Source organism: Xenopus laevis, chromosome 6L (genome assembly GCF_017654675.1).
Source record: "Xenopus laevis strain J_2021 chromosome 6L, Xenopus_laevis_v10.1, whole genome shotgun sequence".
NCBI classification, from domain to species: Eukaryota; Metazoa; Chordata; class Amphibia; order Anura; family Pipidae; genus Xenopus; species Xenopus laevis.
In genome coordinates this window covers 142215368-142227679 of record NC_054381.1, presented here as the reverse complement: position 1 = coordinate 142227679, position 12312 = coordinate 142215368, and the positions used below count along the sequence as shown (strand labels likewise).

Genomic DNA, 12312 nt, shown 5'->3' with positions numbered 1-12312 from the left:
TGGATATTGGATCCCATACCTGTAACTCAATGTCCTGTTAAAAAAACATTAATATATATTGTAGGGCAAGTTTTTGCTCAATGAATTTATCACTGTTGATATAAATAGGAGACAGTCTAGATAACGAGGCCCCTTGGCCAATAATAAGAATGATGAAATTGCACCAAATAAACAATGCTGCGAAACACACAAACAGAAAGAAGGAGATTAAAGCCTCGGGGGTAGATTAAGTAGAGAATAAAAATGTGTTTCATAACCCTCGGTAATGCAATGGAAAACATATATATATATTTATATACATAAATGTCATTATTTAGCCCTTCATAAAAGAAGATTAACCCCCAGAGTGCCAGCGGGGGATGGCAAAGCCTTGTCTTAGTAGGAAGCTTGGCTCCCAATGAATAGATATAGAGAACAAATAACATTCTGGGAATTGTTGCCTTCTCCAGGAACCATCAGCACAGTATATTTTCTTGGTTTAATCTTTAGAATTACTCCAGCTATTCGGCATACAAATATAGCTGTAGGAGATCTTTAGTTGCCAAAGTGGGTGTCCAGTGGTTGTACGATAGCAGAACCCTAAAATAATGTGATCCTTTAATACAGTGATCCCCAACAAGTGACTCGTAAGCAACATGTTTTTCATCAACCCCTTGGCTGTTGTTCCTGGTGGCCTCAAAGCAGGTGCTTATTTTTGAATTCCTGGCCAGGTGTACTGCCAAACAGAGCCTCCTGTAGGCTTCCAGTCCACATAAAGGCTACCAATAGCCAATCGCATTCCCTTATGTGGTACCCCCAGGAACATTTTGCATGCTTGTGTTGCTCCCCAACTTCTTTTTACATTTGAATATGGCTCATGGGTAAAAACCTGGAGGCCCTGCTTTAAAGGAAGAGTTAAACAATAAAGGTGGTGGTTAATAATAGGTCCAATATGCAGAACTTTACTGCAAAACTCAAGTGCTTTAATGTGTCACGACATGTTTCGAGCTGAGCTCTTTCTCAAGTAATAAGGAAGAGTTCAGTGTAAATATAAAAACTGGGTAAATAGATAGGCTGAGCAAAATAAATAATGTTTCTAATATAGTTAGTTAGCCGAAAATTTAATGTATGAAGACTGGAGTGACTGGATATCTAACAACTCTGAGTTAGTCAGCGACTTTAAAGGGGGCCACATGGGACATAATTGTTCAGTGAGTTTGCAATTGATCCTCAGTTTTCAGCTCTGATTATAAGGCAAACAGTTATAACCCATGTGCCCCCCCCCTCAAGTCACTGATTGGTTACTGCCTGGTAACCAATGAGTGGAAACCAAGAGAGCTGCAAAGCAGGAAGTAGTGTTCTGGCTATTATGTTAGACATCCAGTCACTCCAGCCTTTATACATTACATTTTTGGCTAACTAACTATATTAGAAACATTTTTTATTTTGCACAGCCTATCCATTTACCCAGTTTTTATTTTTATACAATTCATTTAATGATAGTCTAAATCAATGGTTTCTACCACCATATCGCTACCTGGTCCCCATTGTGATAAAATATAAAGTGGATTATTTATCATACTAAGGAAGGACTTATTTGTCGACAAGCACCCTTACCAGGGACAGCCAACCGGTGCCACACTTCACTGTTAAATAACAACAACAACGGCTTCACAGATAAGAAGCTTTAGTTCCCAACAGATTGAGTGGCATAAGCTGCCTCTCACCTTTATAAACTGATAACAAGGGAAATGACACCACTGATCTCATTTAACCTACTAGCCCTAATGATTACTAAGGCAACTTGTTGAGATATGTTCAGCCTCGGCAGTTCAAATAAACTGAATCCAGGAAGCTATTGAAGTGCTACATGCAATGAAAGGCCCTGATGCGCCTACACACAGGCACACTTTGCACACAGGCCAAGCAGTAAATAGAGAAGATCAGTTGCTGACGTTTGCTACCTGCTTGCCGATTGTTTGGGCTTAGCGTTTAGCTGGAAAGAGATGTCAATTATGCATGCAGCGTCTAAGCCACGGAGACAGATACAGCCACTAGATGAGGGAGTTCTATCACTATACAAGGAACTCCTTGAAACTGCCAAATACCTTAAAACATTTCACTGTTGTTTAAATAGACTTGTACTCTGTTTAATTCATCTTCAACCTATTCTCAGCTTAGAACTGAATCCTACAAGAAGGTGTTTCAATGTTTATTTTTCAGCACATTGTTAGTCCAATGTGTCCATTCTTTTATATATGTTCTCTGCCACAACTACTTGGTAATAAGTCATTGCCAAGACATTCAAGTACAAGTTAGGGTTTTGCTTGACCTTCATAACCCCCTGTTCCACAGTCACTTGACTTATTCTAGTTCATCTCATTTCACAAACTCAAGAGACCAACTTCCATGTGTAACTGGGTGCTTCCATTAAAGTGCTCCTCTTGTTTGTAGGTCGCTGCTTGTGACATTCAGCGCTAATTAACACAGTTTTCTGTGATGCGTCCATCGCTGTCCATGGGTCTTATGCTTTTGGATACATTGATGGTGACTTCTTTTTTGGACGTTCTTTTGCTTTCCCTTTTGGACTGTGGGAAAAAAATGCAAAATAGAAATGCAAATCAGTTATTATTGGGTAGTCATTTGCTCATTCTTCTATACGCCTCCTGTATTGTCATGTTGCTTCTCATTCTAAACACATACATTATGCCTATGAGCCCCATATCTACTACTGTTAAGGCTCTGCAACTAGAGGTCTTGGGGCTGATGGAGGCTCTCCGAGAGATTCTTATGGACTTTACTGTAGTATAAAATACTGTCTCTGCAAACAACTGAGTCTACTAACTAAACTAAACAATCTTTTGTAGCATTAGTCATTTTCAGTTCCTTGTGTTGCTGTGCAATGGGCATGGAACCCTGAGGAGCTCAATCCTTCTGCGTACCACTTTAGACTTTATTTCAGATGACTAACTTTCTTTCTGATGAATTATTAACCCTTTATGTTGGGCAGGATCATTCATTGTGAGAATGAAGTATAATGCAATTAAAGAAGCACCCATTGCATCTTGAAGACTATTCAGATATATGTCCAAATCTTACCTCCAGAGACCGACTCTTTTGTTTCTGGCCCTTGGTTCCTGCAGCATAAACTGTTGGTTTTCCGCACTGAGTGCCTGAATTGGTTTTCTTTAGTCCATCTTTGCCAGAAGATGTCATGGTTACACAAGTTTGCGTTGATTTTCCATCTTCCAAAATACCTGCAGAGACACAGCCATTTCAGCCGAATACAAATACATTCAGCCCATTACTAATTCCTTTCCCTTCTATTAATTCAGTACAGTACAGTAAGAGATGACCCCCACCAAGAGTGAGATAGGACCTTACCAAAGCACTCAGATTGGAGGAAAGTAATTTCAATAGTACTAGGATGCCCCATTCTGTTCACAGCAAATCATCCAAGTGCAGAGAGGCACCCAATGATCACGTTGTCCAGTGCTCATAAAGAACTCTATACACACCTGCAGCTGATGTTGACCATTTGGGTGGCCCAACATGAGAACAACAGTTCTCCTTTCCAACAATGCAGCCTACAAGTTTTTCACAATTTTAAATATTCTTTTTTTTTAAAAAGCCTTCATTTTGATGGGACTTCTGCCTACATTTTTAGGCCTATCTTACTTCTAAACACTGGAAATTGGGTAGTTGTCAACTTTCACCCTATTGGTTGTAGGGTAGGCACTCAAAGAGCAATCCTCCAGGCAGTAGTAGTAAAAACAGGTCTTTATTGATGTACAAGTGTGGATTACAGCCTTGCGCATTTCGTGTTCTCACAACACTTAGGGGCCGATTCACCAAGGGTCGAATATCGAGGGTTAATTATCCCTCGATAATCGACTGGGAATTAAAATCCTTTGACTTTGAATATCGAAGTCGAAGGATTTTAGCCTAAATAGTTCGATCAACTAATCCTTCGATCGAACGATTAAATCCTTCGAAACGAACTATTCGAAGGATTTTAATCCAACGATCGAAGGATTATCCTTTGACCAAAAAAATTTAGGAAAGCCTATGGGGACCTTCCCCATAGGCTAACTTTGAGTTCAGTAGGTTTTAGATGGCGAACTAGGGGGTCGAAGTTTTTCTTAAAGAGACAGTACTTCGACTATCGAATGGTCAAACGATTTTTAGTTCGAATCGTTTGATTCGAAGTTGTAGTCGAAGTTCAAAGTAGCCCATTCGATGGTCGAAGTAGCCCAAAAAACACTTCGAAATTCAAAGTTTTTTTACTTCGAATCCTTCACTCGAACTTGGTGAATTAGCCCCCTAATCCTAGCCTATGCTTTGGGCAGAGCACTTGAGCCTCCTTTTTTATGTGGTGAGTCTCTTTAAAAAGAAATGTACGAGCTGTCCACTTCCCCTAAGAAAGTGGGTGGCAGCTGGACTTCTTAAATTCTTTACTTAGTCAGGCTAGGACATTCCGAAGCAGAATATAAGGTAACGATGCAGGTGATTATTAAATATGTTTAGTATTTATTTGATATTCCAGACCAAATGTTGAAACTACAAAAAAGCACAATGGAATGTTCCTTCTGAGAAATATAAATATTAATTAAGGAGCTATTGTATGTTAGGGTCAAGCAAGGTCTTCAACCTCTAGAAGAAACAGCATATAAGGAGCCATTAATGATCGTTAAAACTGCCTTATGGAGTTACTGTGAAGATAAAATCCATGAACTGGAATATATTTTGACCGATAATTACTGAGGTTCCATTTGCAGCCCCATAGTGACGTCACTAATCAGTGAGAGCAGCCAGCCACAACAGACAAGAATCTGGGGTTTGTGTAATGGAAGAAAGAGAATACATAGTAGTGGCTAAGGGGGAAAATGGTGGGGAGCAGATACAGAGCTACTTCCAATTAACCCCAAAAGCATCTGCTTTTTTGAGGGAGCAAAGACAGAAAGGAAGCAAGTTGCAGTGAATGAATGATGTGTTGGGAGCAAATAGATGCCAAACACAAACATACTGGGCCTTTAAGAAATAATGCTGCAGCTGTCTGTATTATTTATTTATGAGGATGAGAATGCACTCTTTATGCTTAAAGGAACAGTAACACCATTTTTGATGTCACTGTTCCTTTAATAGCTGCTACTGGTGCAGACCAGCCTGAAGGTCAGTTAGCTACGGATTTGCTTTTTTAGATATGTTAAGATTAAATAGAGACAATGGGGGGAATTCACAAAAGTGTCGGGAACGAAAAAATGTCTTTAAAATGTCGTAGAAAGTGTCGTAGCAACAGCCGACAAATTCACACAGCATTTCTCCGCCAATTTTCCGACATGTGCGACACTTTTGAATTAGTGTCGTTAAAAGTGGGCGTGGTTTTTTCGGCGCCACTTTTCCCGCCATTTTTATGAATTACTCGTAAACTCATTTTTTTTACCGACAATTTTTCAGACACTTTAGGCTCTCCAAAATGAAAATGTCAGACAAATTGTCGTTTAAAAAGTCTTGGTAAATGTCGTTTGTACGATGAAAAGATATACGACATTTTAGAAAATTGTCAGACTTACGAGACATTCAGAGATGGTAACATCTGCCTTTGTGAATTTGCCGTTAATACGACATTTTACAAATTTGTCGACCGCCACTTCTGGGTTACTTTTTTTACCGACACTTTTGTGAATTCCCCCCTAAGAGTCTCAATTTTGTCCTAATTATCCTTGAATCTATTGCTGAATGGCTGATACCATAATTTTTTACTGCATCTGTAATCTTATTATTAATGGGGAGGCCATGACCAAATGTTGCACCTCAAAGTTACATCTCTCCCTACTATACCTGCTATCCCACAGCCACACTCCCTTCCTAGAGACTATTATCCCACTGTTATTATAGGCACCATCTCTCCCTACTATACCTGCTATCCCACAGCCACACTCCCTTCCTAGAGACTATTATCCCACTGTTATTATAGGCACCATCTCTCCCTACTATACCTGCTATCCCACAGTCACACTCCCTTCCCAGAGACTATTATCCACTGTTACTATAGGCACCATCTCTCCCTACTATACCTGCTATCCCACAGTCCCTTCCCAGAGACTATTATCCGACTATTACTATAGGCACCATCTTTCCCTACTATACCTGCTATCCCACAGCCACAGTCTCTTCCCAGAGACTATTATCCCACTGCTACTATAGGTACCGTCTCTCCCTACTATACCTGCTATCCCACAGTCCCTTCCCAGAGACTATTATCCAACTGTTCCTAGAGGCACCATCTCTCCCTACTATACCTGCTATCCCACAGCCACACTCCCTTCCCAGAGACTAGTAGGGAGAGATGGTGCCTATAGTAACAGTGGGATAATAGTCTCTGGGAAGGGAGTGTGACTGTGGGATAGCAGGTATCCCACAGTCACACTCCCTTCCCAGAGTTACTATAGGCATCATCTCCCCCTACTATACCTGCTATCCCACAGTCACACTCCCTTCCCAGAGACTATTATCCCACTGTTACTATAGGCACCATCTCTCCCTACTATACCTGCTATCCCACAGCCACACTCCCTTCCCAGAGACTATTATCCCACTGTTACTATAGACACCATCTCTCCCTACTATACCTGCTATCCCACAGTCACACTCCCTTCCCAGAGACTATTATCCCACTGTTACTATAGGCACCATCTCTCCCTACTATACCTGCTATCCCACAGTCACACTCCCTTCCCAGAGACTATTATCCCCACTGTTACTATAGGCACCATCTCTCCCTACTATACCTGCTATCCCACAGTCACACTCCCTTCCCAGAGTTACTATAGGCATCATCTCCCCCTACTATACCTGCTATCCCACAGTCACACTCTCTTCCCAGAGACTATTATCCCACTGTTACTATAGGCACCATCTCTCCCTACTATACCTGCTATCGCACAGTCAACTCCCTTCCCAGAGACTATTATCCCACTGTTACTATAGGCACCATCTCTCCCCACTATACCTGCTATCCCACAGTCACACTCCCTTCCCAGAAACTATTATCCACTGTTACTATAGGCACCATCTCTCCCTACTATACCTGCTATCCCACAGTCACACTCCCTTCCCAGAGACTATTATCCACTGTTACTATAGGCACCATCTCTCCCTACTATACCTGCTATCCCACAGTCATACTCCCTTCCCAGAGACTATTATCCCACTGTTACTATAGGCACCATCTCTCCCTACTATACCTGCTATCCCACAGTCACACTCCCTTCCCAGAGACTATTATCCACTGTTACTATAGGCACCATCTCTCCCTACTATACCTGCTATACCATAGTCACACTCCCTTCCCAGAGACTATTATCCCCACTGTTACTATAGGCACCATCTCTCCCTACTATACCTGCTATCCACAACATTCTTTACAACATTCTTCCTACATAGAACTGCTGCTCTGCAGGGGAACAGTTTGTGAGAGGTTTGAATAAAAAGATCATGGAAACCATGCAATCATTATAATATGTAAGGAGACATATGTTTCATGGCAGGATTTCCCAATCTAGCAAAGCTTCTACCCATGACAGCAGTTAGTTACCTAGTGACAGACTGAGTGTAATATAATTATACAGGGATTAGTAGCACTGAGAAGACCAGAGTTTTGATTTGAGATCAAGTCCTTCTACCAGTTGGCTATGACCTTAACTGATGTTCCCTTTAAATAATTAAAAATAATTGGAGTAGGGAGACTAGATAGATAAACAGGATTGTGCCCACATTTAGAGTAACTGATACAGAGAATTAATTTGCAGCAATCCTGTATGATCATGGGTGCATGGGTGCATGGGTGCATGGGTGCATCTCGAAAGGGGGTATTCAATTTGTGCTCATATGCATTTCATATAAAATGTCTTCTATCCTCAGCATTTTCACACTCTATGATTATTAGATTTTTTTTTACAGGTCTTTAATAGCCCTGCTCATGTCTGAAGCCTTTCTTGTAAATTCGATCCCCACACTCATAAAATGACTGGCCCTTCTCATTTCAATTTCCAAGAACATAAAAATGATCATAGTCCTCCTCGGCCATCAAAGATGCCTGACATGTTGGTGCGACTGTCAATGAGTCTCCTGAAAGCCAACTCAGTGCCCTGCTGCCTGGGAGAAGCACCGTGCCAGAAATCCATTCGGATCAATCAGTCGCTACATGGTCAATGTCTTCCGCTCTGTTCATTTTATTGTATTTGCTTGTCCCGGGGAAGCTTGAAATAAATGCCTTATTAGACAAGTGAGGATTGGTATCAGTCCGGCGCCTTCTGCGGATTCTACTTAGTTGCTGGGAGATTAAACATGTTTAAAATAATTCCTTTAAAGGGCCACTTTAATTTTGTTTTTCTTTGTGTAGCATGGGCCATAAAGGAACTCTCCTTAGCAGGTCACAATTTTCATCATATTAAAGGAGAACTAAACCCACTTTAGGGCCCCTGCACAGCTCCCCCCCAGAAAAAACCCACAGCCCAGCTGCACTGCCCTTCCTTAGAAAGACAGGTACATGGAGTCAGGGCTAGTTTAGGAAGCAAGATTGGGGCCCAATGGTGATAAAATGGGTTTAATTCACCTTTAATCCATTAAAGAGGTAGTTCACATTTAATTTAAATTTTAGTGTTTAGTATAGCATGTCCTGTTCATAGCAACTTTTCAATTGGTCTTCATTTGAACATTTTTATAGTTTTGAATTATTTGCCTTCTTCATTGTCTTCCTTTCCAGCTTTCAAATTGGGGGTCACTGACCATAGTAGCCAAAAAACTATAGCCCTGGGAGGCTAACATTTTATTGTTACTGTTACTTTTTACTACTTGTCTTCCAGCCTGCAGAGCTGCTGACCAATATTTCAAAAGCTACAGGAAAGAAAACAAGAAGACCAACTGCAAATTGTCTCAGAATATCGCTGTCTTACTAAAAGTTAAAGTTGAACTACAGTAATTTTACTGTTTAGAAAACTATTCACCTTTTATATAGCCGTTGTTATGGAGCAAAGCTATATGCTCCTCTGTCTTACAGATATGGTTACAATAGCTCATTTAAAGGGCAAGTCAACCCCAAAATAAAAATGTGCCTAATATAATAATAATAATAATAATAATAATAATAATTAATAATATATAATTGTAAGCAACTTTCCAATTATACATTTATTAACAATTTCCAGTGTCATTTGTAAAACAATTTCTATTGAAAGTGGCATTTCCTGAACTCCTGGTTTTCACCAAGGAATTCTGTCATGATTTTTATGGTGTAGTTTTTATTTCTAAATTACACTGTTAATAATTTACTCTACCATGTAACATTTCATTACTGAACCAGCAAGTGTATTATTTTAAATGTATAATATTGGTGTGTAGGTGCATCTCAGATCATTTTGTCTGGTCATGTGCTTTCAGAAAGAGCCAGCACTTTAGGATGGAACTGCTTTCTGGCAGGCTGTTGTTTCTCCTACTCAATGTAACTGAATGTGTCACAGTGGGACCTGGATTTTACTATTGAGTGTTGTTCTTATATCTACCAGGCAGCTGTTATCGTGTGTTAGGGAGCTGCTATCTGGTTACCTTCCCATTGTTCTGTTTTTAGGCTGCGGGGGGGGGGGATGATATCACTGCAACTTGCAGTACAGCAGTAAAGAGTGACTGAAGTTTATCAGAGCACAAGTCACATCACTGGGGGCAGCTGGCAAACTGACAATATGTCTAGATTTCAAAATTAAATATGAAAAAAAATCTGTTTGCTCTTTTGAGAAATGGATTTCAGTGCAGAATTCTGCTGGAGCAGCACTATTAACTGATGCTTTGAAAAAAACATGTTTTCCCATGACAGTATCCCTTTAACAATGTTGCAAAAGTCTTAGTTCCCAGCAAGGGACAAACACTGCTTTCAATAGCAATACATATACAAATAACCCTAGAAAATCTGTAATGAATGTATATTGCAATGTTGTTTAGAATTGTGTTTTCTTTTATAAGATAAAAATTTTTGGGGGTTGACATTCCCTTGAAAAAATCATGAAATGAATAGAACTTGCACTGAATATTTATAATATTGTTTTAATTACACGCAAAAAAAATCTATTTTTTTGTTATTTCTTGAGCTTAAAGGGGCAAGCAGAGAAATCAAATCGGCTCCATGTTTGGTCCTTGTCAGGTAGATAATTAGTTTCCCAGTGCACAGATAATCCCCCGCATGATGGACGCCTACTTATCTGTAAGGGTGAAAGGAGGGGGTTGTTTATGTAGAGTTAAGCTCTAAACTCTGACTCTAATTAATGGTAAGATAGTGTAAAAGGGAAATCAATGCTTTACAATAAAAAAAACTGAGATAATGTATTTTTTTAAATTCAAAAGGAAACAATGTATTTTCAGAATCCATTCTATTCATTTTGCGCATGTTGAAACATGGTGTATATATGTATAGGTGGGCCCCTATAATGACTGGAGGGTGCTTATGTATTACAGGTTGTGGTAACCTCGTAAGAACAAGCATGGCTGCTCCCAGCAATGTGAAGAAGATCATGCTCCCTGGGCTAAATAATGCCTACAAACATATTTTTGTGAACTTTAACAGGAAAATAACTAAAATCTGCTTGCTTGGTTCACTGAATCGGTAGCCAGTTAATGTGCCATGCTAAGCATTGGTGATCAGATAAATAGAGAAGTATGTGGCTTAAAATTGTGACCCCAGTTCTGCTTTATTAAAGAATCCTCTCTCTCAATCCCTGCACTGGCTTCCGTTACCCTTCAGAATCAAATTCAAATTAATGACATTGACTTTCAAAGCACTTCATAACTCTGCTCCACCCTACATCTCTGAACTCATCTCTATATACTCACCCAACTGCTTACTACGCTCCTCTACTGACCTGCTACTCAACTCTTCTCTCATTACCTCCTCACATGCTCACATTCAAGACTTTGCAAGGGCTGCACCCCTCCTCTGGAACTCTCTCCCACGGTCTGTCTGACTTTCTCCCAACCTTTTTGCTTTCAAGAAATCTCTTAAAACGCACTTCTTTCGAGAAGCCTACCCTCACTCTGCTTAACTACCAAACGCAACATCACATTCAGTACCACATTTCTCACCCACTTAATTCGATCTTGCCCACTCCCACATCTTGTGTATTACTCCCTTCCCTTTAGACTGTATGCCTATGCATAGGGCCTTCCTCACCTTTTTGTACCTGTATTGATTGTGATGTATGTAACTCCATATGTTCTATGTATATAATTCATGTAATTTAGTTGTATAATCACATTTACTTTACAGTGCTACGCAATATGTTGGCGCTATATATAAATACATGTTAATAATAATGAATAAAATAATAATAATGGTACCCACCGCTGTTTATATGGAGAGTTTTATGGAATGAGAGAAGGTGGGTAATCTCCTATTGTCTCTTGCAGGTCCAGACTGGGATTCAAAATAGGTTCTGGCATTTAAGGTACACAGAGGCCCAAATTGCCCCCCCCACACTAGCCCAATAAACAGTGATTGTCTATGGTATCTTACATATGGTTGCCACCTGTCATTTTGTAGGGCTTCACAATATCAGGGGGCGGGGTTTTGGTGGGGCTAATCGGCACACCATTCATTTTAAAGCCCTCTCCACCAGATTAACTAAAAGTTTAAGGAGAACCAAACCCTTTTTATTAAAATCCCCTACCCCCCTTCCCTACATAGACAGGGGGTCCCTTCTCCTTCTCCCCCCTTCTCCCCCCCCCTTCTCCCCCCCAGCCTAGGTGTTACCCTGGGTAAATGCCCCTAACTCTTTATTTACCCCTCGTTGCAGATTCAAGGCATCGGAGATGATGGGCGCCATCTTCTTCTCTTCGGTGATCTTCGGGAAGAGATTGGCAGTTGCCGCAATCTTCCAGTCCCGAACAACTGCACATGCGCCGATACACAGTCCTCTTTCCGAAGATCACCGAAGAGAAGATGATGGCGCCCGTCAACACCGAAGAGAAGATGATGGTGCACGTCAGTATGTCTATTTACACCTTCAGTATGCGAAAACAACGCGTCTCTACGTGCCAGTACGTGTCTAGTACGAACACCTTCAGCACACAGGCAGTAGTATAGACCAAATTGCAGATCCTACAAAACCTACAGATTGCTAATCCAAGCCTGGCCTCTTGTTAACCCAAATGAGAAATGCTTGATATTACTTTTCTGGCCCAAAACACTCACTGTTACAGATATATGTGACTATTTGCTAAAGGTCTAAGTAGTGCAATTAATGAAACATACATCTCCTTTACCTGGAAAAAAGTTACATTTCAAGG

General features: G+C 40.5%; 1 protein-coding gene across 1 annotated transcript in view; it reads right to left on the bottom strand.

Moving 5' to 3' along the window:
- Nucleotides 1-1428: 1428 nt before the first annotated feature.
- The window catches only part of baalc.L (BAALC, MAP3K1 and KLF4 binding L homeolog), a 35286-nt gene continuing 24402 nt past the window's right edge, over nucleotides 1429-12312 (bottom strand). The window contains exons 2-3 of the mRNA XM_018268190.2: nucleotides 3079-3236; nucleotides 1429-2567 (exon numbers count right to left, since the gene is read on the bottom strand). Coding sequence (XP_018123679.1) covers nucleotides 2457-2567; nucleotides 3079-3236 — 269 coding nt within the window. The 3' untranslated portion in view covers nucleotides 1429-2456. The remainder of the gene's footprint in view (nucleotides 2568-3078; nucleotides 3237-12312) is intronic.